This window comes from Parus major, chromosome 8, assembly GCF_001522545.3.
Source record: "Parus major isolate Abel chromosome 8, Parus_major1.1, whole genome shotgun sequence".
Lineage (NCBI taxonomy): Eukaryota > Metazoa > Chordata > Aves > Passeriformes > Paridae > Parus > Parus major.
The window spans coordinates 19,774,988-19,802,669 of record NC_031777.1 but is presented as its reverse complement, the minus strand read 5'-3'; the positions used below and the strand labels follow the sequence as shown (position 1 = coordinate 19,802,669).

At 40.5% G+C, this 27,682-nt stretch overlaps 2 protein-coding genes and 1 long non-coding RNA gene across 4 annotated transcripts in view; 1 reads left to right on the top strand and 2 right to left on the bottom strand.

Moving 5' to 3' along the window:
* ST6GALNAC5 (ST6 N-acetylgalactosaminide alpha-2,6-sialyltransferase 5) overlaps positions 1-16,955 on the top strand; it is a 69,775-nt gene extending 52,820 nt beyond the window's left edge. The window contains exons 3-5 of the mRNA XM_015635797.3: positions 2,578-2,987; positions 7,902-8,009; positions 14,624-16,955. Of these exons, the coding sequence (XP_015491283.1) occupies positions 2,578-2,987; positions 7,902-8,009; positions 14,624-14,855 (750 nt within the window). The 3' untranslated portion in view covers positions 14,856-16,955. The remainder of the gene's footprint in view (positions 1-2,577; positions 2,988-7,901; positions 8,010-14,623) is intronic.
* On the bottom strand, positions 3,366-14,625 carry LOC107208000. Its single transcript, XR_001523044.3, has 3 exons — positions 9,760-14,625; positions 9,331-9,466; positions 3,366-4,933 (listed from the first exon to the last, which is right to left on the bottom strand). It is a non-coding gene; the product is annotated as an uncharacterized LOC107208000 (long non-coding RNA).
* A 9,299-nt stretch (positions 16,956-26,254) lies between the features above and the next one.
* PIGK (phosphatidylinositol glycan anchor biosynthesis class K) overlaps positions 26,255-27,682 on the bottom strand; it is a 148,031-nt gene continuing 146,603 nt past the window's right edge. For both annotated transcript variants that reach the window (XM_015635796.3, XM_015635795.3), the window contains one exon: positions 26,255-26,868. In XM_015635796.3, the coding sequence (XP_015491282.1) occupies positions 26,752-26,868 (117 nt within the window). In that variant the 3' untranslated portion in view covers positions 26,255-26,751. The remainder of the gene's footprint in view (positions 26,869-27,682) is intronic.

Below are 27,682 nucleotides of genomic sequence, written 5' to 3'. Positions count from 1 at the left end.
TGCGATTGAATGTCAGCAGCTTTTACATGCACGATGTGTTACACTTCCAAGTAATTAGCAAAGATGCTATAAAACTCGCCTGCCTCTCACCCCATCCCTTTTGGAGCAAGGCTCCTGAAATATAATTCATATTTCACGGGGTTTGCTTTTTTTCACTTTGCTTTTTTTTCCAAAATATCACTGTAATAATTAGTGTAACAGCATTTTCTGTGGAGTTAATGTTCTTCTGGCTTAATGGCCCCTGGTTATTCTCAGGCCATCAACTTTTTCCAGCTGGTCATCAATCCCAAAGAACTGCCTTGTGCCTCCATTATTATTGCTTAAGTAGATGACATTTCTGGTGCCACCGCTGCCTCCCAATGAGATGATATTACAGCCAATGGCTTTTTTCCCCCCTTGCTTTCACTGTTGTCAAAGCATAATAAACAGCTGCTGTGAGAATGTTGTGGCTGTTCACTGTGAATTCCTCTGACAATTTTTAGGTGCGAGTTTTGTAGACCAGCTGAAAGAATCTGAGTGAGGCGACTGAAAATTACTTGCCTAGAGCAGCTACAAGGGCTCAGCCCCATGCATCATTCAGGAAGTGGCTAGGCAATACCTGACTGTTTCAGTCTAAAGACTTTTTCCCAGAAGGAACATGTTTCAAACCAGATCTGGGACAGATGTTCTGGGGGTGTGTTAATGTTCATTATGAAGCCTCAGACCCCTCCCCAAGTTTCCACAGCTCTGCTGATGGCCACCCTTGTTTCCTAACAATTGATGGATTATGTGGCAGACTTTTTAAAAAGAAACAAGGAAATTGTAGCTCAGTGGGCCAGAAACCAGCAGGGATTGTTTAGGTGAAAATGCCTTGCTATGTGGATATTCCAACCTGTGTGAGTTAACATTGGTACTGACTACATTTCCTTTAACCTCATTAGCACTTTGTCTTGCTTTCCCAAGCATGGTGGTGGAGCAGCTCGTTCACCTTAGAGCCTTTCACTAGGTAATTCATCAAAGTGGCAGATGAAAGCTTAGAGGAAAATGCATGTAAATACTGTGTTAGGAACCTTGGCTCACAAATGCATGAACATTTTCACCCATACCATTAGCTCTGCATTATAGTCCACAGATGCGAAAGGGACTTTGTTTATTGGGGGAGATGGAGATACAAAGCTTACTGGTTGAATTACTGTGCAGATTGTATGCTTTTTCTTATTTTTTCTTTAATTAAAAAGCATTAAGCATTCATGAGCTCATCTCACAGAAGAAAGAATCTCAGACTGTAATTGGAACCTAGTACTTAGTACCTTCAAAATTAAAACCAAGTTACTACAGTAAAACACTCCCATCAAGTACTCAGGGCCAAAGCATTTTCAAACAAGGCTTGAGATTGTGTCAAACCTACATCATGTATCTTTTTCAGCTTTAGAGTTTTAAGCTGTGCCTCACTGCAGACTGATTTAGTCATTGGATTCCTGTATATGTGTAGGTCAGAATGATCAAGCAGTTCAGTCTCTGTGCCAGGGGTTTTTCTGATGGGTTTTTTTTTTGGGCTGGTTTGGGGTTTTTTTTTGGGGGGGTGGGTAGGCATAGTTGTTTGTTTGCATTGTTGTTTGTTGTTTTTCAAAGACACTGAGATACACACCAAGTGCAAGATACTATTTCCTGGAGGATTACCAAGGCACACCCTCAAACAATCTTTATTTACCTCGCAGTTTATTGTATTCTTGTTAGAAAGCAGCACTTTGGGAATACTGTTAACCCTTGCTCCTTTCAGTTCTCACACTGAGCAGTAGATAATGACATACTCCTCTATAATTGATACCTGTGGTGGTGGCATACTTCAGTAACATGATTTATCAAGCATTTTCATTTTCATGAAAGCTTGTTTTACTCTTCTGCTTCCATCAGGTCGGCACTCACTGAACAGGCACCTCCCATTCCATTTTACTGTGCAACTTTCAAACATGACCTGACAAGGTAGCAAAGGTTCAGTGCACTAACTCACTGTCATGTAAAATACACACAGACATTACTGACCAGCTCTGACCGTTGAACCATAAAGGAGGTACGAGAGCACTGCAATGGTTGTGGCACAACTTGCAAATAGCATGGAAGGATTGGGGCCAAGGTATCAATCTCTTCCCTTAGCAAAATGTCCTGACCCCAGGGTTGAAAAGCTATTCACGCATGAACTTATGACGACTTAGGATTTATTATTTTATGAAAAAAAAGGAAGCAGAAGAATACAAAATAATTTTAGCTGTTATAGCAAGTGGAAGAAGCACAATCCTAAGCAGTTGGGAAGAGTAGAAAAGCTGTTGTGATTTCTGCTGATGAAGCATCGGTGGAAAGGAGGATTTACACAATGGCGTAGCTCCACTGAGCAACTCTAAGGGCTGCACATCTACACCATATTCCCCCTAAAAATGTACAGGTAATGGGTCCCCAGCTATTTGGGAAGACTGCCAGGAGAGATTTATGTCCACTGCTCTGAGGTTTTGCTGTGAAATGTTCCGTGGAGGTGTAAAACCCAGCTATGTAGTGAACGGGGAGATGCCTACAGCTAATTGTGAAGTGCGTATGTCTTTGCAGCCGTTAAAGATGCACTGCAAGAGCTGCGCGCTGGTCACCAGCTCAGGACACCTCCTGGGGAGCAGCCAAGGGGACAGAATCGACGAGAGCGAGTGCGTCATACGCATGAACGATGCCCCCACTCGGGGATATGGAAAAGACGTTGGGAACAAAACGAGCCTCCGAGTCATTGCACACTCCAGCATTCAGAGGATTTTGAGAAATCGCAACGAACTCTTAAACATGAGCCATGGTGCTGTGTTCATCTTCTGGGGCCCGAGCAGCTACATGAGGAGAGATGGCAAAGGCTTGGTGTACAACAACCTGCAGCTGATGAACCAGATACTGCCTCAGTTAAAAGTGTATATGATTTCTCGCCACAAGATGCTTCAATTTGATGACCTTTTTAAACGGGAGACTGGAAAAGACAGGTGAGAACTTACATGGATACATCTAGGGGATGTCAAAGGGTAGTAAAATAATGCAGTTTATATATACCAATTTCAGATCTGCTCAGAGGGACAATCCTGCCCATTAAATCCTCTGCCTCATGAGTTGTAATGTGGCATGACATGCCAAATAATATCACTGGAAACATAAGTAAAAAATACGCATCAAAATGATTTGTATGGAGTGTTGCCTCATCAGCCTAGAATAGCAGAGTCTGGATGTACTGTTTATAGAGTTGAGGAGGCAGGAGCTGTTTAAATCTCACTTTGGGGTAACATACCTTAAAGTTTTTTTCACAGATTCTGAAGAATTAGAATGGATAGGTTATGTTTTCTTATAGAGGAAATGCCACCATTCAGTGAATTATAATAGCTGTTTATTGAATTTAAGCATTCTTGGAACATTGCAGCTGTAAAGCTTCTTGTAAAACAAATAAACATTAGTCATACATTAGGTGCTTCAGAACAGTTCATCTTACATTTGCAACTGGAAAATGGAAAGTTATTATGATAGTTACATCTTTATGAGACTGTTTATGAGATTGTAGGCTGATCTTCAAATCAAATTTGTAGTAAGTGACCCACTGCAGTACTTGAGTATTTTCACGTATAATGTTTGAAAATGGGCATTCAAATCAAAGACTTCCCATAATAGACATTTATTTTTAATGAAGTTCTATTTTTTTATTTATTAAATATGCTGCTGTAAAAATGGCACAGGGTCTGCACTTAGATACAAATGAAGAGGTAGGTTTATTGTGCAGTAACTCACAGTCAGACGTGCTACCTTACAAATACAAAACATGCATACCAAAGCTTGAACAGGGATCGATCCTCTTGTGGACTCAAGCACAGTTTTCATTTTCTGGGCTATGTGAGAAAGGCAGAAACAATGTTACAGGAAATTGTTGTATCCTCTTAGCTGAAAGCAACTTTTGCTTGGCATTTGCTGCCTTTGAACATGCTTTTTTCAGTTACAAGTGGATATAAGTTCATGGCAGACTCAGGCCCAAACCAGAGCACAGAGTAACTTGGTCAGTTTTGTAACAGTAAAAGTTCTTCTCTTCATCTTCCAGTTGATGTATTTGGGTCTCTGTCAGAACAAGAAGGAAGGATAACAAGGGGGGATACCCTGCCAGTTGTAATGTATTTGTCTTTTCCAGAGTAAAGTGAAGTGAGAAGGTGAATTAGGCATTTGAACCCTTGGAGAAATGTGCAGGGGGTTATCTGTGTGCTCAGTATTTACAAAGGCATCTTTTGGTGATTCAGGGTAGGATCACGTGCTGTCCCCAGTTCTGAGGAACAGTTTCCCTCCCTGCTTCACTCTCAGAACTTGAGTTCTGCCATGGGGAGCCAGGGTCCTGTTCCTTCCCTGACACTGCCAGGATCCTGTTCTTTTTCTGGCACATGCTGTGCAATTTCAGGCAAGCTGCTCTTTCTGTTCTGCATCACCCATCCAAAGGCAGAGGCCTGTGGTAAGTGTGTGATGAAAGCTTTTCTTTTTCTGCACAAGCACCAGGCTCAGCTCCTGAAATATTTTCAAGGTATTTGAGCCATTAACGGCATTGTAACAAGTTTATAGTGCACTCAGTCATGGGCACCCTGAACTCCCAGCGTGAATCAAGGGCACTCAGATGCCAGCAAAATTCAGCCTGAGGAACAGGCCCTGTTGATTTTAGAGGGCACAGACAGCATACTTGAAGGGCTAAGAAGATTAAAATGGGAGATGAAAATGAATGAGCTGCATAGAAGAAAGGGAAGATGAAACATGGGTAGAAAAGAATTTGTAAGGAAGAAAATTCAGGTGCTTGTGGGGGCAGGAGCATAACATTGCTCAGATCAGAATTTGAGCTGAGAACATTGCTCAGATATGGTCCAGAATGCTGCTGTTCCCCAGGAGGTTTCTGCTGAGCTCTCAACATTAGTGCCTACAAGAAACAAAGGAGGGAGAGAGAAGCATGATTGCAAGGTTGCAAGAATAAGACTATTCATTTCCATCCTGAAAATGATGAGAAAAAAGGTAATTGGATGTATTATGCTTTTTGGAAAAAAATTATTTTGAAATTAAGAAAAACCTTCAGAAAACATTGCCAGTTAAATAGCATGTTGAAAGACAAAGGCTGCAGAGCAATATACTTGGCATTATAAAGTAACTGTACTTGAAAATAACTTTATAATTGAATAAGGGTACATTAAGAAAATATGATTCAGAGCCAATATTATAGTAATTAGATAAAAGCAGCATAAATGAAATAACTGCAGGAAGAGTATTTCCATAGAGATTATAAATGAGATTTTGGTGGAGCAGAAAGGCCTTTAATTGTAATTTAGTGTGCACTACAGAATTATCAGCACAGTGTGTTAGTTCATCATATAAAAGAATATCTGATAATTTCCCCTAATAAGCACATGACAGTTCTTCATATTCTCTCATTACTGCTGATTAGGTATAAAAACAGTATTCTTTTGTTGGACTCTCGCTCAGATCTTTTATGAAATGGAAGACACTGTAACCGTGTTTTTGTGTTGCTGTCCTTCGGACATTGTATTTAAAGAAGGCAGAGTGGTACTTGAATGAATTTTGAAATCTTTATTTGCTTATTCAGCTTCTAAGCCAGTTTAGTTAGATTCAGTTGTTCTCCTGTTTATGGAAAACACTAAATTATGCCTAAGTGTGTGTAAGCAGAAAAACAACTAAGCCAGCAGAGAGCCTACCAGGGTGTCCTGACCTGTGCAAAGCTTTGGCCATGGTCTGGCTGCAATTGCTCCCCTGTTTTGGAATGTAAGTGTTGGGCACCTCAAAAAGTGGACTTGTGCAAACTCCAGAGTACTCTTAGCCTGAACATGTTCCTGAATTATCTAGTGATTCAGAGCTCAGAAACTCTCAGGTGGCAGAGAAGTGAAATTTTTAAGCTTTTCTCTACTATTCTCTTTCCTAATATTTTTGAGCCAAAAATTCTTAGTGTTTATATTGTTGCTGTGCCTGAAGGCCTCCACGGAGTTTATGACCCAGCTATGACATTGTGACAAACTGCACCACCACCCCCAAGCTTCAGTGCACAGTCAGAAAATAAATAAGGCCCCATAATTGGAAATAATGAGATGCTTATAACATGTCATTCTCCAAATGCTAAAGCTAGCTTGAAAGTCTGCATGTCAGGAGCAGTAAAGATGTTTGTTCAGGGAGTTTATATGTTACCAGGTGATCCACTAAGGACAGGACAAATTACCTGGGCTCCTCAGCATCCTCCAGGCGTATTTAGTCGAAGAATTCCCTTATGTTTAGAACTGTCTTTTAAATAGCTGGCACAGACGCCACCACATATTTTTTTTTCCCTTGCAGTCCCTGAGGAAATGGGAAACCTTGGTACAAGGCATTCCTCAATCTGACAGTGCTCAAAACTTCTCCTCCTACTGCCCTGTAGGTGACCTACTTGGAACCAGCTTGTTTAGCATTAGCCTGGGAAGCTGCGTGGTGGCTGCTGCTGGCTGAATTAGATGGTAGTGATTGCTGGCACTTGCTTGCAGTGACTTTTGTGGCCTCAGGTCCCTGCTTCCAAGACTGTTCCACATCCTGCTATCACTGGGTAAACTGTAAAAGATGGCCTTGGAACTTGGGCCAGGACCTGGGATTCCCTGGTGACTTCTCTGAAGAGAACCTCATGTTCTCATGCTGTGATTTTTTGGGGGGGCTGTTACAAAGTTTCACAGGTATCTGGCAGATACAGGTGTGGGGGAATGGGATTAATGTAGGTCCACATTAAAACATTCTGGTACAGTGCCCAGGCCTTCCCAGAGCCTGCTCTTGCTCCCTTGGTGCCTCAGCTTTAGTAGGAGATGAAGGGAGAGCCTGTCACTGTGACAGGCTGTCAGCAGGAATCTGCGGGCTCTTTGGGCTGCAGATAACACAAGCTTGAACCTCTTCCTGTGGGACTTTCCTAGCTGGGTGAGGGATTAAGGAGAAGTCCTGTATTATTCTTTAATAGCATTTGAAAGGAGACCTTTGAGTGAACTCATTTTCTCTGAAGCAAACCTGACTTTCTGTGCCTCCATGTCTAAGAGGGGTGCTAGTCCCCACACATGCCCTAGTGACACCTTTGAGATGTTTTCTTTGCTGGCATTTCCTTGATCCTTCCATTCCAAGAGTGCCAGCTCTCCCACAACATAGAGCCACTGCAGGAACTTAAAAAAGGAATGGGAATTCCAGTGCACGTGCCAGACATCCAATAACCATCATAGAACCCAACTCTTAGAAACTATGCAGGAAAAGGAAACATTACTGCTGCCACTTTGCAGATAATTTTATGATACAGAAAAATTTAAACACAACTTGTAAATCCCTTACATCTGTGAGAAGTTACAGGGTGGTATTTCCTACTTTGCATAATTAATGGTGGGATCAGTGGAGCTTCTTTTAAAGCCACATCCCAGCCTGCAGTGAAGGCAGGAGAGGCACTGCCCTACAGGGCTCCCTGCTCTCATTCCCATTCTAAGGCATGGCAGCCAGGGTGGTTCCCAGGATGAAGATTTCCCAGGCTGGCTATGGGACAGTCAGAGCTGCAACCAACTAAAGACTTGCCCACCAGCAGTCACAGTGAGGGGCTGGGAGCTTCTAAAACCAAGCCAAAAGGTCAGCTAAATATTAATGTTGCTGTGCCTAAAATTAATTACAGAGAGGAAAGTTTCTGCCCAGATTACTCCACTGACAGGAGGCACCAGAAAAATCACTAAAAGATGGATGAGCAAAGTAGTCTTGCTTGCCCAGTTTTCAAAGCCTTTTACAAGAATGAAGAAAATGCCGAGAAATTGCTTCAGAATGAATGAATAAATAAATAAATAAATAAATCTCAAGAATTATTTGTCAGCTTAGAAACTTAATTATGTTTTTGCTTTCAGGAAGATATCCAACACTTGGCTTAGCACGGGCTGGTTCACAATGACTATCGCATTAGAGCTCTGTGACAGGATAAATGTTTATGGCATGGTGCCACCGGATTTCTGCAGGTAGGATTTATTTTGGAACCATTATTAGCCAACTAAGTTAATGTTACAGATAAATATCTGAATCTTTTAATCTTTTTGCTCTGCAACAAGTCTTAAGTCCTCTTAAAGCAATTAATTAAGATGTCCCATGATCTCATTCTGAAAACAACAAATAGCATTTAATTATGTTATATGAAATATTTTAAAATTTTGTTTGTACTGCTGGAGAATTAATCCATCTTGTTGCTTTCTTTTAGTCTCTGAATATTTATCAGCTAAATGTAATGCAATAATTGGCATGAAATTAATCTGAAGAAAGAAGTACTGGAAAACATTACTTTTAATTTGTTTTTCAAGTTCCCCCCAAATTAATCGAGGAACAGTGTTCTCACAGTGACTAGTTTCTAAATTGAACTTTCTGTGCAACTCAAATTAACATTATTGTACCTCTGTCACATGAATGCAAATCTTGCAGCTTCCTAAATAATCCCCACAATAATAATCCCCTGTTCATTTGGACCCAGAGAATGTTCTGTACTCAGCTGTTTGGGGCGTGGCAGGGGGTGGCTCACACGAGGCAGAAGCAGCACAAGTTGTGTCTGTGGAAGCTGCTGTCCAAAGGAACAGCTTGCACATGTTTTCCAGCTGGGTCATGCCTCCAGCCATGTTCAGGACACAGACCTCAGGTCCTGGTTAAGGTTTTCCCACTATGGATCAGTGACACAGAGAGAGTCTTCAGAACTTCTAGTGCTAGACCAAAATTACATTAGCCACAAGACAGCAGTATGAATACAGACAAATTTGTATTACATCAGCAATATTGATGCTGACCTAAGTCTCACCTGCCCACCCAGCACCTGCCCACAGCCATTGCTGATCCCATTTGTCCTGCTGGGTGACCCAGGAAGAGCTGGAGCCAGGCCTCAGTGCAGTGTTTGATCACCTGCTCACAAACCCCTTTCACCAAGAAGTACCTGCTTAATTTTTCTGTTCCTAATGTAGTGATCTCTGTCAAGTCAGATTCATTGGGTAATTCCCATGCCTTTCAGGGCAGGGAGGGCAAGGCTGCACTGCTGGGTTAGTCTCAAAGAACAGAACTGCTTTGACTTTCCTCTGAACACTTAAAAGGATTGTTCAGGAATCTGCATTTGTCTTGGGCACGTTGTAGAAGTCCCTGAAGAAATCACAGCACAAATGTCAACACTAAACTCCACTTTGTGAGAATTTCTACAAATTATAACAAAACACTGATGATAAATGCTGTGATGTACTGCCAGACTTCATCATGAATTCTCCAAGGAAAATAGCAAACTAGATCAGATACGCCAGACAACACAAATACCTTCTGCAGCACAGCATCTCATTCCTCTGATCTCAGTTGGCCAACACATACTACTTCAATTTCTATAAGTGGCTGGTCTTACTCCAGAAGTGGCTGTATTCCAGTGGCACAAGGAAGTAATTCTTAAACTGATGATCTAAAAATACAGAAAACAGCATTTTACTGCAAAATAATGTGTAATCCTGATTTTTCAGACAAAGAATAGTTTAGATATATATTAGAAAACTCAACTAAACCCAAACAAAGTGTTTTGAGAGAGACTAAAAATGTCACTAAGAACATGTGAAAGGCTTTCATAGATTCAGTACACTGCAATAAAATGGACTTAAATTACAACACAAGAAAGGCTGTAGATCAGTCCTACTAGTGAAAGATGTAATTGTTCTTACAGCCTGCATAAAAGAAATCTTAACATAAAAGTACACATACCTGGTTATAAAAAGGGAAAAGGTCATTTCTTAATCAAAGTAATATGAAATGTCTTTATTTCAGCTTGATTCCCCAGGTGATGAAGGGGAAAACTGTAGTTGCCATGCCTGGAAGAAGCTGTCCATTAAGATCTGTGAAAGGAATTTCTTGTCATAAATAGAGTTAACCTTCTTAGCTGGCTCTTCAGCCACTCATTAAGAAGTTAAAACTGTTTTCTTTCAAAGAAATATGACAACAGAACAGAATAGCAGAAAGAAAGAAATATTCTGCAATTGTAAGCCATATTTCCTGGTTTTCAGTCAGACAGACTAAGAATCTACCATTAAAATAAAAAAAATCAAAACAAAAAACTCGCAAAAAAACCCACAAAAAAGTGTGTGTGCGCTAGATGGTGTGAGTATCCTACTTGCTGTGCAAATAAAAATCATTAAGATTAAAAAAGTAAAAAACAACCCCCAAAAAATCTTATTTCTGTTCAGAATTAATATCACCAAATTTATAACTTCAGCAGATAGATACCCATTCATTTTTAAGTATTAATTTGTGGAATAAGTAATGAGTGTGGTGATCACTGTCACAGAACTAAATTAGCGTCACATCTGTAACGTGAAGGACACCTCAAAGGTACCATGAATTTCATGCTGTTGATTCTGTTACAAATTATTAGCTTAAGATCATTAACCAAATTGCTTTGCACCCGTGCAGGAAAAATAGTCTAGTGAAGGAGTCTGGAGCACAGACTAAAAGATTTGTCACTATTACTTGCAACAAGGTGGTTTAGATTCATTTCTATTTACTTTCACTGGACACTGAGTTTCATAGCTGAACTGGACTTGGTGTCCTGATTATTAAAAAATTCTAGTACTTTACAGCAAAGCTATAAGTAATTTCAAACCCTTTGCTTGCTACAGATTTACGCTGTAGTAAAGGGTCAATGGCTCGATATTGCTCTCATGCTGCTAAATACTTCTGTACATTCTGTAATAAAATGGAAGTTTGTGCTTCCATGAACATCACAAACATTTCTGTAAAGTGTGCACACCTCTCACTCTTTTGTCCCAAGACAGACAAGCCATCTTACTGTATTTTTTCCAGTGCCCAGGGATGCAATCCAAGCCTTTCCCGGACAGGAAGCACTTCCCTCTCAGAACTCCCTTTGGCAGCCCATTGCATGCACAGGACTCCCTCCTGGGACGTGCAGGGTTCTCCTCTTGCCTCCCTTCAGCAGCCTGACAGCAGTGCCCAGATAGCACAACAATTCCTGAAGGCACCGCAGTGCTGCTGCTTCCCTTTGTGGGTGCTCAGCAGCAGGGCTGGGAAGGACAAGCCAAGCCTTAATGAGTTTGGAATTCCAACCCTGTCTGTGGCATTATGGGCAGCAGGGACAGAAAGGCTGGTTCCCTGCAGGTCTCAGGGTACTCCTGTGCACAAGGAGAACTCAGGGGATTAGTGAGATGAACCCTCTTTAACTCTTCTCTTCACAGGCCCTCTGGAACTCCCACAAACTTAATTCTGAGCCTTGTTTTAACTAATATGAATAATTTTTGTTCCAGTTATTGAACCAGATAATTTTCCTTTAAGAATCCTCATTTGACTCCCAGGCCATTTTCCATGATAATTCACCTGAAAATTGGTATTTGAAAGACTTTAGTGTTTTCTTACTGCTCTCTCTCTCTCTCTCCACTTTCAGTTCCTTTAAATCAAATGCAAAGCAGCAGTTGTTGCTGGTTACATTTCCTGGAGCTTATGAGACACTGTAAGCTGTATGTGAGCTAGTCCTGCTCTTTGGTCCATATGCCTCACCTCATTAGCTTAATAACAAAATGCATACATGGTTTGGAAAACAGGACTAATTATGGAGGTCAGGGAAAGGAGATCCTGGAAACAGAAAGCAAAAAAATTCTATCTAGAAATTTTCATGGTCCTGACACAGCACCTTGCCCATCATTCAACATATAAAGGACACTTTACTCACACATCAAAATATGAATTATTTTACAAGTGTGTGAGTACCTATAGTTTTAGAGGGTTAATTTATTATGGCTCTTTATTTCTAAGGAAAGAGGCTGACCAGAATGTGGTATGGGGTGGCCTGGTTTCCCTGCCTTCTTTTTTGCTGTATTTCCAGCTTTTGCTGTAGGTGGATACCATCTGTGGGAAAATGTGCACTCAAGTGGCAAACAGTAGCTGATTGACAGGGGTACAAGCACTTCCACTGGTGCTGTGCTGGCAGGTGATCAGGCAGGAAGTACAGGATATTTTACACAGGAACTTCCTGAGATTCCTCCCAGCTGTGATATTAATATGCATGCAGAGTCTGACAAAATACTGATTAATGTCCAGTATCAGTCAGTGATAAAACAGCATCTGTTTTAATGTTAATAAATGAGGTGGCAAGCAATTTCTGTACAGAAATTATTCATGCATTTCATTTGCTGGTGACACAAGCTAATTGCAGCTAGAAGATAACGTAGCTCAGTTAATTTGGGTTATGGTGTACTCAAGCCAGAGTTCAAATCCAAAGCTTACCAGCATGCAATCTGGGGGAATCCAGAACTCCCATAAAATGAGACAGTCCTCCATATGTAAATACCTTTCAGAATTCCAAATCTAAATGACAGCTTTTGGAATTTAGCCTTAAAACCTCAGTCAGCTGCAGAGTAGTCCTAGAGAGGTTTGCAGGCACAGCTGCCATTCATGCCCTGATCTCACCCCCTGTTCAGCCAGCAGAGCTGCACACAAGGCCTGAGTCTCGCAGGACTGAGCTCCTGCCTCTCTCACCTGCCAGCCCCTGTGCTCCAGGTGCTCCTGGGCTGTTTCTGGTGGGATGGTGCACAGGATGCAGTGCCTGGTACAGCCTGGCAGGAGCCAAGGACCTCCTCTAAGGATACACTGGTGTTAGTTGAGAGCCTTTGATGGAATTGGAATCCCTGGCTTCACAAACACCTTGCCTGGAGATGTTGGGACCAGCAGCCTCACAGGCTCTCTTTGCCCCCTTAACTGGGGCTGCATTTTTCCCAAGTCTATTGGAGATACAATTTCAACTCTACTAATCCTAACTTTAAAGCAGTAAATTTGAACCAAGCAATACAGGTGTACTGTTGAGGACCCAAGAGTAAAATCCAGCTTTAGTGCAGGAAGGAAGAGCAGTCTAAATGAGAGGCAGAGGCCCATTTGTTTAGTAGTTCTTAACAAAAACACATCACATGAAAATGTGTCCTATTAGATTTATAGTAACCATACAAATGATTCATTTAAGTAACAATAAGAGGTCCAATGTATCAAAAAGGTGAAAAATTAATTGAAGATTTAGTTCTAATAGTTGTAGTTTAGAAATAATAAAATTCTCTATGAAGGGCAGCTTTAGATTACAAATACATTTTCTGTAGGTGAAGCAATGAAGGATTTTGTTTTACTCTTATGTATTCCAGTGAGAATATATTTAATAAGTTTAGAATCCATCTTATTCTAGAAATGTAATTTTATTTTTGTTCTGGTCCTGTAAGATTGATCACCATGCTGTGTTACAAGGAAGCCAGATTGATCGAATTAAAACGTTAATCTAAGGCACAAATGGAAAGCAGCTGCAATATCATACATTACCTTTGCATATACAATATGGATAATGGCAAAATAAGAAACATTAGAAAATTGCGTAGGTGACAGAATTACACAGTAAAAATAATGACCAGCACAGACTACTGACAGATTGTGGATGCATTCAATTGAAAGTGACCTTAAATATTAGCTCTTCAGAATGAAAATAATCAACTGTATATTAGAGCTGACAGCCCTGAGTCTGTATCAGATTTCTTGCTCTGTGCTAGGATCCTATTCAGCTCAGGCAGTAGCACAGAGCAGCTCCCAAAGCTTCACTAAGTGCTGATACTGGGAATTTTCTGCCATGGCACTGGAGAGAGAGGGATACAATTGGGCAATTCTGTCTGGGACAGCTTGCTATCTTAGTATTTATGACAGAGTTGTGTGAGTTCCTGTCTGGCCCAAATGCCCGTGCCCGAAGTAAAAAACCGTCGTAGGTACAGGTTAATGTAGAGATTAAAACAAAAGGAAAATGAAGTGCTCTGGCTTATAATAATACAAATGTGCCATTTACAGAGTGTTACATGGAAACACTGAGGTCAGAACTGCTAAAATGAACTTCATCCTAAGTATTTAATTGGTGTTTGGCATATCCAGTATGTCACCACAAGTCACTCATCTCCCACTGGGAAATGTGAGCAGGTTCACAAGGTCAGAGATACTGTGAGTGAACTGTTTTAATTTTTAGCTTAGATACATGAAAGCTGCTGTTGTAAAGAACTCATTTGTGCATCAGGCATTTGATTAAAGCACCAGCAACAGCAGCCTGCACCACTGACCTGGCATGCAGACACTCATTGAAGCTGCGCTCTCAGAACCTGGCGCAGCGTGCTGGGAACGTTCGGCTGAGCTGAGGTGACACAGATAACCACCTCATCTGTCATCTTCTCTTTCTTACCCAGTTCAGTAAATACCTGAAGCTAGCAAGACCTTTTACAAGTCACCGTCTAGATTTAAATCTCTTTTAAGCAGTTTACTTCTAAATTCATAGTAGCAACATAGCCCTGCAGCACTCTCCCTTGTTTCAGAGTTACTGCTGTCCTTTATTTAACTGGGAGGAAGAGGATTAAAGGAGAGCAAAAGAAAAAACAAAGAGAACACCTTTGCCCCATTCTGATGTATCAGATGTGCAAGAAAAAAATCAGCTACATAGTTTAACTGGGAGAAAAAGTAGATTTGAGGCCATCGTTTCATTAAAGATAGCATCTTTCCAATCAATGAAAAAGAACATCTTGGGCTTCCATCTATTTTCTTTTTTTCACAGGGATCCTAATCATCTTTCAGTACCTTATCACTACTATGAACCTCTGGGACCAGATGAGTGCACAATGTACATTTCCCACGAGCGGGGCCGCAAGGGCAGCCACCACCGCTTCATCACCGAGAAACGCGTCTTCGAGAACTGGGCACGGACATTCGACATCCACTTCTTCCAGCCAGACTGGAAACCAGAACCGCTCACTGTAACCCACCCCGAGGTGAAACCACTGGCCTGAGGGATGGATGCACAAGCCCAGCCACAGTCACCTCCCTAGCAGCCTCTGGACCCTGTGGGCCAGCACGGCAGCCTGGAGGAGAAGGGAACAGGGTCTGCAGCTGGCACCCGCAGCAGCGTCAGGAAGTTGGCATGGACGAGCAGCACACACCAAGAGTACTTTCTGTTAAACTGTATTAACCCAGTCTGCCACCTTTTGGGGCTATCTGACTTCCTGTGTGTGTTTGTGATTTGTGAAACACAACCTGAGTGTCATTAAGGGATGGTTAATTCATTATGGCTTTTTTAAGTATGATGCCACTGAATTTTCATAGTGAAAACTTTCCATATTTATTTAATGGAGGTTTTTATGCAACCTAGGCCAGTATTTTTCTAAGTCACACTTATGTGGTTGTTTATCTTTCATAATATTTTAAATCCAAAATTAATATTGCTGATGGTTTGAAAGGCCTAGCTTTTTATTTATAAAACTTGTTTGAAATATATAATTCTATATAGCATGTTATTAATATTTCATCAGGAAACGTTGGATTTCTTCTAAGAATTTTGGGCTCTGTTCCAGCCTAAAGCCTTTAACAGCAAGAGTGGTCCCATGTGCAGATCCAGCTCACTTTACATTCTGACATCTTATATTAATATGAAAATGGTAGTGAAAATTCTGTTTGATATTAATGTGCACTTGGTGCTGTGCTATCCAGCTGCTGTTTTTTAAATAGGGGTGGGAGGAAGGAGGGCAAACAAAATTTATCCAAAAAAAAGCCAAACCCCCCACCGGCCATGGCAGCAGCTTTTCAGTGAAGACAAGCTAAGGCTGGAGGGGTTGTGTTCTGTTTTGGCTCTTGTATTCCCATAAGAGGCTGCCAGCAACCCTCCTGAGGCAACAGACTACAAACCAGGCCACAGCTGCTCAACACAATCTGACCAAATTTCCGGAATGAAGAAGGTAAACCACCAGTACTACAGAACCAGTCATAGTAGCCAGAAAGATCACAGAACTGCACCTGCAAAAATCTCTACCTTCCACTGTCCCAAGATCATCACTGATCTCAAAGATTCTGGATCACACCGAAGCTGGGATGTGAAAAGCGTTCCATGAGTACAAAATTGTCCTCCTGAAACGAGAAAAGTTAAACTGCTTTTTTTCCCATGGAGTACCTATGTGTGCATGGTGAGTCCCTGCAAGACAAAGGGGAAGGACAATGCTCATGCTGTGTATGGAACCTCACAATGGGAATTACTGAGTTACATGTGGCTTGTGAATAAAGAAGATTTCAGTTACAGTATTACTTTCCTTTTTGCTTCACAAATATCAAATCTCGATTTTTTTTGAAGTAATCAAAACTATTGCATGAAACATACCTCAGGTGATGAAAGGTGTCTCATTAGACAAGTGCAAAAGCTAGAACAAAGATACTACCTTTAAACACCTAAATCCAAGAAGCTGAACCTCAGAGGTGAGACACAGAACTGGGACCAAACCCTCTCATTTAAACCCCCTTATAACCCATGGTCTTCCTCTTTCCAAAACTGGATAGCAATAGCTGCAGCTGTCCCACAGATACTCTGATTCTCTGGGGACAAAGTGAACTGTCCTGGCAGGGGCAAACTGGTGTCACCTCTGTAACACTGCCTGGAACTGAAGTGCAAGTCTCCGAGAGCCACTGTCCTGCTGCAGCCCTGCCCACTATCAAAAAGTAAGAATCTATAATGTATTTTGCCTTAAAAGCTTAATTTTGGTGTTCTTCCTGGTACACACCACTCACCTTACAAACTGAATGCCAAGTGTGTGTTACCTTTCTCTTGTCAGCTGGTGTTTAACTCTCCTTTCACTGATGGTGTTTTATTCCCTCCACTTGATTTCACTGCATTCTATAAAAAACAGAATGGGTTTTGAACTAATGGCAGTTTGAACATCCCTTTCAACATGTGTGCTGGGGTGTATCCAGCATATATTGCTCCAATTGATGAAATCTGTCAAACTGATTTACAGATCATTTCTAATGTGACTGCAAGACATGGTACAGATCACAGTAAGTCCTCTGCTACCATCCCTGTTTTATTACTGATAAAATAATAAAAAGATCTTGTCATTTTAAAACTAGAGCTCTTAGTTTTCCATCAGTTAAGGGCTGCAAGATGTGTATGCTGTATGTTTAGCTATGTTATTGTTAAAATCAGATCATTTAAAGATAGAGTACACCGGTCTACTTCTGTAGAAACACAGAGACTCGCCAGACCCCATTGTGTTCCACAGGTTTGTTCCCTGTCTGCAAGACTGCTCAGTGTCAGGTAGATATGGGGAAGCATTAAGAATATGAAGAAATATGGAATAAACTGTAAGGACACTAAATCTCCTAACAGAGCCAAGCTAAGCATTTTAACTCATTCCTTGTCCAGTTTCTGTTAATAACTGTGTGTTCTTGCTACCCTCATACATCTTTTAAACATAACAAACCCAAACTCACTTTAATCTCATCAACCTCCTGTGAAGTTCCAGCAAAGTCCCCCATCTAATTACAAAAAGTATGAAGGAGTATTGTCTTAAGTCACACCTGTATATATAAAAAGGCATTTGATGATGCCAAGGAGACAGCAAGTTTTAAATAGATTGCACAGATTTACATGGAACATAAATTGAGTCCTAAAAGCACAAGTTACAAGAGAGCAAAGAAATGTAAATAACTGTTAAAGCACTGCAATTTTAATTAACAGATCACTGATGTATTTCTCTATAAATGCACAATTTTTGAGCTACAGAATCCTGCTGCATTTCAGCAGCATGATGTAAGGTTTTATGGCCTAGTTATAAACCAAACAGATTTATGACAGAAAATGCTGTCAGCCTAGGGATAAGTAGTACAAACTAGGCATTGCTCCCATTCTCTGCTTTATGCTGTCATCACACACTCTTCACTATAATTTGATCGATTCATGATCTGCAGCGCATCATTTCACATATTAAAAGCTGTTGCAAAACAGTGTTTACAGACATCAGCAATTTCAAGATCTATGTTGGTTTAGTTTTGAACCCCTTGCATACCTTTAGGCTTTTACACTTGCCTTTGTCAGAGGAGATATTTTTCATCTTGAAGAACTGTAGTTCTTACACCATGATATGTGCAACTGGAATTGAGAATGATAAAGAAAACATCTCTGCAACTAAGCACAAAAAAGTTCCACCACAGCTGCTTTGTGTTCTGTTGGCTCCATGGTGACAGCACCATGGTACAATGGCAAACCATGATGCACGTGGAAAAAGTGCTAAAGATCTCAGAAAGTTAACACTTAATTCTTCATAAGGAAACTGAGGAAACAGAAGGTTAATTAACTAAGGCCAAGTTACAGCCTTGGAACAGGATTTGGGAGAGATTGGGGTCTGCTGACTGGCAGCCCTGGCTTGATCCAGCACAACACACCGTGGTACTGCCACGTTCACTCTTACAGGCAGTAAACAAAATCCTTCTGGAGCTGCCTACCTGGGACGTGTCCTGTATTTTCCAGGCAAACTTCAAAGGAAACTAAGTGATTTTTACCCAAAATACCTCTAAGGTTGCAAGGAAATAGAAAGATAAAAATAGCTGGAAAAGCATCGGAGAATGGGGTGAAGGGAATCTAAACAGTAAGGAATAAAATGTACCTTGTGCCATCTAGCTTTATTCCTCTGGAATGTGAAGATCAAACTCAGGCTGGAGCTGACAGAGGAGAATGTCCTGGCTCAACAGCAATGGCTGTCTTGCATAGATTTCTTTGCAGTATTCTGGAAGTTGATCATAGGTGCCACAAAAACTCTTCGAAAAATGCTGATAATAATTTCTGTAATCCAAGTTAATTATTTTATCTGATGCAAGGAGACACAATTTCTAATTAAATTAGAAACATAGCTTAGGGATTAAAAAAAATAATAAGCAGTTAAACAGTCAGAGTACTTGTAAGACAGCAAAAAGTACTGCAAAACAAAAGGAAGTACAGAAACCTTACAGGTACCAATATTTCTGTCTTCCCTGGACCACCAGTTCATACTGATCACTTTGAATTTCCAGCTGCCTGCTGCAAAGGCATACCCTGCATATAACAAGTATACAATATTGTAAGGAGAAAGAAAAAAGAATTAAGAATAATCTTGTTTGATAAAAACCTAGAAAATATTCTTTTAAAAAACCCTAGGAAATATGAAAGGGCAAATGTCTAAGATGGTGTGAAACTTCTCCGTGCTGAAGCAGAAAAATACAAAATTCAAAGACTCTTTTATAAAATGACTGTCAAATGGCACTGCTTATGGTAAATACCCTTAAAACCACTAGACTGTTAAATGTTTTTCACACAGAAAATTACACCAAAACATGAAATGTCAAATGATGCCCTTTGACCACCATGAGGATGGAGATTCAGCATCACAGCAGAAGCAAAGCTGGTGATTTCACCTCAGCCAGCTGTGGAACAGACTCCATGGCAAAGGCAGATGTGTGGAACCAGGCCCTGGACCAGCATCCCCTCGGTGCTGAGCCCCTCCAGGGGGCCAGTAGAGAGCACATGGCTGCACAGCACTGCCAGGAGAAAGGGACACATCCCTCTGTCCTGCCGGGCACTGAAGGCCACAGCAGAGAAGCTGCACAGAGATGACCAACACACAGTGTCCCTGTCTGCTATGAAGTGCTTTGACCAGGAGTTACCAGGAAAGCAGAACAGACAGGAAAACTGCAGACAACCCCAGCAATCCTGACAAACAGATGGAAACCTGCAAGAACAAAATTAGGAGTCACAAAGAAGACAGACTGGCTAAGATGTAATGCAGCTTTTGTAAGTAGAACTCTGCCTTGCAAATCTATTTAGTATCTTCAAGATTCTCTGAAGCAAGGGCAGAAAGAGATCCAAGTGATGGATCCACTTGGAATTCCACAACTAGGTTTGCAAAAGACTTCCAAAGAAGTTACAGTTAACAGGAAAAAAAAAAAAAAAGAAAGATCCTCACCCTATGGAACTATCTGAACATAGAAAATAAGGCCAAGAGCATACAGCATTAAGGATACTAGCAGAATTCCACAGGAAGAATGTCACAGTATCTTTTCCTCTTTTTCTGTGCTACTCCCTTGGTATCTATCATAGAAAATTCCTAGATGGAGGACACAGGAGCTAGACTGCATTTAAATTAATAGATAGATAAAAAAAATATGAAAAAATGTATCCAGTGAACATCACATTCACTAAAGCCCAGTTCCAGCCTTGCCATACTCTCCATGTGCCAGGCCCACCACGAGATCTAACACAGGAACTGCATTCTCACTTTACTGAAAGCAATGCCAAAGCATCCAACACAGATGGAGAGTAAGACTGGACCCCTTCTAGCAGACACAGAAAGTCATCTTAATAATTTCACTTCTGAGGACAGGTTTGTCTTCTTTAGGACATTTTTAGTGCTATTTAAATCTGCCAGCTTCTTTACACAACCCAGACAGGTGTTAACCTTTTTAGGACACTAGCTGCTTCCTGTGGTGCAGGGAAGATGAATGGAGTAATTCATATTTAGCAAGGTATAAAATTTTAGGACTTTGCTGACTTAACTTTGGCTGTCAGGTCAGTTGAAGCCTATTATGATCCAAACATACAGCATGGTGAGAGTCTGTTAGCAGCAAAACAAAGGAAATTCCAAAGGGAATCATTTGGTGGTGTGGCTTCATTTAAGGAAAGATCTTAGGTTAGGTTTAGGTTTTAACACAAAGGCAAACAAAGTGAACAGATTTATAGCCTGTAAGAATAAACTTCCCTGTTTATTCCCTGCATCCTTGCTGCACACAATGCCAAAACTGAAAGTGGTTACTGATATTCCGTGGGACTGCCCATTTGTGTTGGAGAAAATTGGAACATTCCCACTACACTGTCACTATTTTTTTTTACTGTGGCTGTACATGCATAAATGTGCAATACATGGAACAATGAAAAGCTCTTCCTCATCCCTCCACTGCAGATGATGCTGCAGAGGAGCAAACAAAAGAAACCAGCAACAACAGCAGTTGCAGAAAGCCTTCTATATATATTAAAAAATATAAATACAGGGACCACTTCAGAGAAGGGTGTGTAAAAGAACGGCAGAAAATACAAACATACATTGTAATGACACACTGATGACCCCATTGATCCTATTTACCATTCCATTTGCATTATAAAGACCAAGGGCTGTAAAATCATCACAATTTGAACAATAGTATTTTCAGCGACAGAATTTTAACCTGGACAGGAAAACTAGTACAGAAAAAGTAATTTAATGAAAATCAAACATAATCTAATGTTTAGTGAGGCTCTTTGTTGGTAAATATCAAAGCATTTGACAAAGGAAATAAGTACCATTATATTGGAACTGGATATAAAGGACAGAGCCTGAGTTCATAATACTCATTACCTGCAAAGCCAGTGGGCCTAGTCAAACATTTAATATAAGAGCATTATTCCAGTAAGTCAGGCCAAGAAAGGAAATCTATTTACTATTTCAGATTAGTCAGTTTTGTCACAGGCATGCCATAAATCACCCAAATAAACCACAGCCTGGTGGCCTGGTCCCTGCTGAGCTGTCACCAGAGCCATGTCAACAGCAGTGTGAAAAATGCCACTTTCATGGCGAAGACCCCCTATGCTGAGCTTTGCTGATACACTGTCCAAACAGTTTGCTTCTTGTGGCGCTTGTTTTGTTGAAGTGATTGTTGTAAACAATGTCACCAAAATAATTTAGGCCAATACAATTTGCATCTCTATTAAGCCGGTCGGCCAAAGCAGCCAAACTGGCTCAGTTTTGGCCAAGGCTTCAGTGTTATTCTCAGTCCAGAAAAGAAAGAATGGAAAGGAAAAGTTAAATCTATTATCTGCATGAGGAAGAAGACATGGCACAATCAAACACAGATGTACATCCTTCAATGGAAACCTTAAACATTATCAATTTAATCACTAAATTGGGCAGAAGTCCTCATTAGGGGAGAAAAAGTAACTTGGTCTTAAAGAACTTGCAATGAAATGAAATGAGTTCTAAGAAATGCTGATTTCAGAGTATGTTATGCAGCCTATGCAAGTTTTCATTACAAAACACAGACACTTTCAAGATATATTTCCTGGAAGCTTTTTATTTTTAAAAGTTTACAGAAAGAAGGAAAGCAGAAATAAATTAGTGTCATAGAATCTTCCACTAGAAACTCTCCATTTTTAAAATTTGCCTTTCACCACTTAAGAATGCAAAAAACTATTATGCTCATTATTGTACAGAAGTGCTGAAGCGATGATTAAAAGAGTTTTTGTGGCACATGTGATTCATTTGTGGAATACTGAAGAGACTTCTTCAGGACAACTACTGGTGCTGAGCCCAAACTTTCTGTCAGCTCCAGCCTGAGTTTGATCTTCACATGGCTGAGAAGACACTTTCATTATATACAGTGCTTTTTTCTGCAGTTCATTACTTTATGGATAGATTAGTCTCTTGGGTGAAATATTTTATGCTTGTCTGAATCCAAAGGTGAATTAGTCTGGAAGCATGATAAAATTCTACCAGGTCACACTGAGCTCTAACACAGAGCTGAAGATCTGTACATGAGGACACGAGCCTGTGTACATGAGATTTCTTGTCCCAACCCTTGATCCATACTGTACCACATACAAAGGCTGTCCTTTCTCCAAATATCACAGACTCTCTGAAATGTACCATTCTCACTTTGTGGATTGTCTTCCACTTCATCTATTTTTATCAAGTCCAAATAATCCTGACCATATAAAAGTTTTTGACTTCACAATGTGGAAGCACTGGATGAAATCTTCACTATTTCCCAGAAACTAGCAGCAACTCATTTCCTCAGCTATACTGAATGGATAATTAGGGAAGCCTTTAGATCAGAAACTTGCTTTTTATTCCTTCCCTCTAAGCATCCATCAGAGAACAAAGCAGCAGTTCTCCAACATCAGAAACCCCTTACTGACATGCTGTCAGTATCAGGATTTCCAGGGCTGCAGACTTCTGCCCTGCCTCAGCTGGTCCTTCCAGTCCCTCTCACAGGAGTACAGTGCAACGCCTCCTGTCCTTACCCCTGCACCAATCCTCTCCACTTGGGATAAATTCACAGCTGAGCCTGGCCTTAGCCCCTCTGCAAATCAATGACTTAGTGCAACTCAGCCCTGCTCCAGCATGCAGTGATGCCCCTCTGGAGGCAGATGGGACCACAAGTTCCATTTATTTCCAGTACATTCTGTGTATGTGGTAGCTGAGAATAAAAATCCCCAACTCCTGAAACAAGAGATGGAAATGGGCTCAGTGTGCAGGCACTCAGCAAGAGAATTAGAACCAGATTACATTTGCTTTTCTGTAATTAATAACAGATACCAGCTTTCAGGAGGAAAAACCCACCAAAAGAAAAAAACCCTCCAGTCTCTAGAAGAGACACACCATCACTAATGTTGTTTGTAAAGATACCTGTGAATAGTCTCTGATGTTTGTTTATGCCAAGAGAACAGTATTTCATCAGTAGCAGTCATTAAACATGAAAATACTCAGCTGGCATCGACCAGGAAACACTGATTGTCACCACCCTGCTCAGGTTTCTTTCTCCACTCATTTTTTGTTGGAACCTCACTTTTCTGAGAACAGTCTGAAACAGAAGCACAGCTTAGTCACACTTTGTGTCAGCCTTTGGGCCTGGTCTCAGGCACTCCAGGGGACAGGAGAGCGCCTGCACGTGAGTACAACCCTACTGGGGACCTACTTTTTCTTCATTCAATAATAAAAACGCATTTTGAGATGTGATCCTGAAAGAGAGGTGAAAAACTGAAAAGGCCAACATCTATTTTTATCATCCCTAAGTGCTCTAAACAGTATCTTAAAACCCCATTGCAGGAGCTGTCAGTGCAGTTCCACAGGACAGGGTGCAGACATGACTACACTGTGTTCTGCAGGCATGGGCACGCTTGGTTCACAGACCTATCCACACAGAGTCACAAAATGCTGAAAAAATACAGTTCTCAAAAAGCTCCCATGCAAAGAAGCATCAAGAAACTGCCATCTGGCTTGTCTTCTGGATTCCATTGAAAACATCATCTTGCACCTTGGAGGAAGCACCTAGCACAGCACCCTTGGCCTGCAGAACACAAATGTGATTCAGGGTGACATGGCTGGCTCCCACAGCCCACATTCCAAACTGAGCTTGAAGGTCTCCCTGGGAAAATGAAAAGATTACTAATTTAAATTAAAAAAATAAATATACAACACACATATACCGACAATTTGTGACATTCCTGTACTTGCTTTCAGACTGTAACTTTTGAAGGAATAAAAGCTATCACAGCATAGCAAACACTGTCCCATAGGTGTAGCATAGGCAACTTTATGGTGTCTCAGAATGATCCATTTCAACTCCTCACTTCTGTGCATACAAAAATGTTAAAAATGCCTGAAGCACAGTTTGCTGCATTCCACTCAAACTGTTGTTCTCACTTCAATTTAATCACCTTCACATGCATACTTATTGAGTGCCTCTATTCATAAATTGCATTTTAATAACCCACCTAATTGCCTCCTTTTCCCTAAGCAGATAAGCTTTTGAAAAGACAGAATCTTTGGTATCTTCTGCTGCTGGCAAAATTCAGCTGAGTTCTGTAGATGTTTCTATCACTTCCTGCAAAAACTGGCTGAAAGAGGGAAAGAGAAAAATTGAATAAGGCCTGAGGAGTCCACATAAGTGTAACTGCAATTGAAGCAAGGCACAAAGCTCTATCAACTTCACTTAATACACTTTTTAAAGCGTGGCAAAACTTGCCTATAAAATAAATATTTGATTAAAATATTTACTACAATTGCAAAAGAGCTGGATTAGGAAAGGAAAGCTAAGCAAATCCTCTAAGGAATGCTGCAGGGTTCATTTCTATATTGGGTCTACACATTTCTACATGGTCTGTGCACAGCAGATTTTACTTGATTGTTGTATTACAAATTGCTCAGGGGAAAAAATATAAGGTTTTCTGGTTTTATGAAAAGTCACCAATTTATCAGATTGTGGATATGAAGTCATTGCTTTTGAAGGACATTATCCAAAACACTAATCCCCAAACCCAAGACACTGTGAATACAGATCCAGCCATCCAGCACCAGGAATGCTACTCAGACCCATCCCACAGGGCGCTTCTCTTTCCCATTAAGTTGCACTTTTGTTGGCAGGAAGGATCTGTGCACCAATTACATAGAAGCTTCTGATCAGCACACTGGGAAGACATGTGCAGTGTTATCTCACCCACGATATCAGTTAACAGAACTACAGGGACAGCAGGAATGCTTTAGTTCTAATCCCTACTCCTGAGCCTTAAGCCCCTGTTGCTGAAAACAATTCCAGCTCTTCACCAAGAAGTGCCATGAACAGGTGGAGTAGGCAAATGTTTACCTTCCCATTATGGATCATTTTGTACTTTCAACATCTCCAAGCCTAGAAAATACTTTTCTAAGATAAAAAATAAGAGATAAAAAGCAAGGAGATAAACAAGGCTTTAATTCTCAAGCTGCACCACACTGCTGTTTTCCCTGTTCTCTGGAAGCCTCAGTGGCTTCTCCACAGCCTTCCCACACTCACACAGCTCTGACAGTTCACCTCCTCTCACCTGAGGCTGGGATGTCACAATCATGCTGGCAGAGAAGAAAAAAGGACAAAAATGTTTATGCACTCAGATTTGTATGTGCTGTGCAATAGGAAATGCTCAGAACCCTATTCTAAGAAAAACAGACCAACTCTGATATTATGTGTGATTATAAATAATTCCTAATAACTTCTAGAGATATGTGTCTAGTACTTACCCCATGGCTGCATCAGGTAAGTTTATTTTGGTTAAGGTAGAGAACAAGCTCCAAAAGCACAGGGCAAAAGCTTCTCACTGACAGATGTGTTTCTACACATGCATAGATTTGCTCTTCTCTTCACAAATACCACTATATTATACAGACAAAATCCTTTTTAGCATACATTCACCAGTGAATGTCCAGGAAGAACAAATCAATACACCAAACCAGAATTTACAAAAGACAGGAAACAAAGCACATTTTTTAAGGGCTCAGAAACTACACAATACAATGGTACAATTTATAATGTTTTTCATTCTGATGCCAGAGTCGATTTTCTTCAGTGCAAAAATCCAGTGCACTGAGAATTCTGAAAGCATCCAAGTCCATTTTGTATGCATATTGTAGGTACCCATACAATACCCATGAAGGGTTTCTAATGGACATGGTGAAGTCCTTTCACGTTTTTTGGCCTTCTTTTTAAGTAGATTCAGCAAGGTCATAATTTTCTTTTCATTTTCACCAACTCATAGACTCAAAACTGCCTAAGGTGAAAGGACTGATCTAAGGGTTGCATTCAACAGGAAGGAAAAAAGAATAAAAAAGAAAATCAATATATTCCAGAGTATTTTTATTTTTGTGAAGAAAGATTTCAATATGCCATGCCAAACTCTGCAAAGTGGATTAAGTTTTTATAGACAAAATGACATCTTAAATAGCATTCTCCACAATGTCCAATTCTTTAGTAATGGGTGACTTCTAAGAGTTACTTTAAAGTATGGTGGAAAGAATTTTACAATCTAGAAAAAACCACAGAAATCCTGTTATTTGGTTTAGGTCCCGCCCTTTTTAAAGTTTAACCAGAAAGAAAAAATGCTCAGAAAAGCATTAAAATATGTTCAAATCAAGACAAAGTGAGCTAACAGTAACATTAAAACCATTTGTGAGAATCTTTCCAGAAAAAGTGGCACAAGAGATGGCTTCAAAAGAACCTTTAGAAGTGGGATGTCAACACAGTGTTTCAACACAACCATAATCCACATGCAGAGAGCACAGGTGATACCTGTGAACCCAAAGCAGCAGCCAATGCAAGTAGCTTGTTTGCTCCAGTTCAGAAGACATGTTTCATGTGCTTGATTCCATATGTTTTGAAGAAAACCATGATGATCAATGCCCAGAGTCCTAAAATAAATCCCCCAGGAGGATGCCAATCCTTTTGTTTTGGTTTCTGGAAAAAAAAAGAGAAAAAGAGAAAAAGAAAATTATACTTAGTTCTCACAATAAGTAGTGCACTGTGATTATCAAGTGCAAAAAAATAATCCTTGCAGTAGAACAAAATACCAATAAGTTGTATTTCTTCATGAAATAGAAGCATCTTTGTGATGTGATGGGGAGGCTAATGGGAGATAATTTGCCACTCAGGCAGGGAGGGTAAGTACCACTAAAAGGCCACTGGAACTGTGCCTGAGACACCACTTTGCCTGTGTGTATTGGTATCATGGGACTTGTTCCAACTCATTTGTTTGGACAGATTTTCTTATATTTGGTCTCATATTAATACAAGAGAAGAATTCTGTATGTATGAAAAACAGCTCCTACAAGTGAAAATGTGAGAGAGAGTTGTTTCTCCACTACCTGTTTTCTACAGCTGCTTTTATACTCAGAATTATGTGAATAAACAGATATCTGACCACATAACAAGAGAAGACTCATCATTACAGCAGTCTCATAAAACAAAATAGGATTTTTTTCAATGTCAATCACATTTCCCAAGGGCCTCATTGAGTCTGCCTTTCCCTAATGTAGAAATATATTCTGCAATTCAAACTTCTGTCCCTCTTCAGCAAATTTTTCAATAAAATGTCATACCCTGCAATTGAAGGCCTTTTCTGTCTCACACATAGCAGCTAGACAAGATAAAACTTGCCTGTCTTCTTCCTTCCCTTATTAAACCAAAAATTCAGATGTTCCACAGTCAAAGAATAGAGAAATGGATTATAGAAGATAAAAGCTTCCATGTACCCCAAGATCTGTCTCTGGGG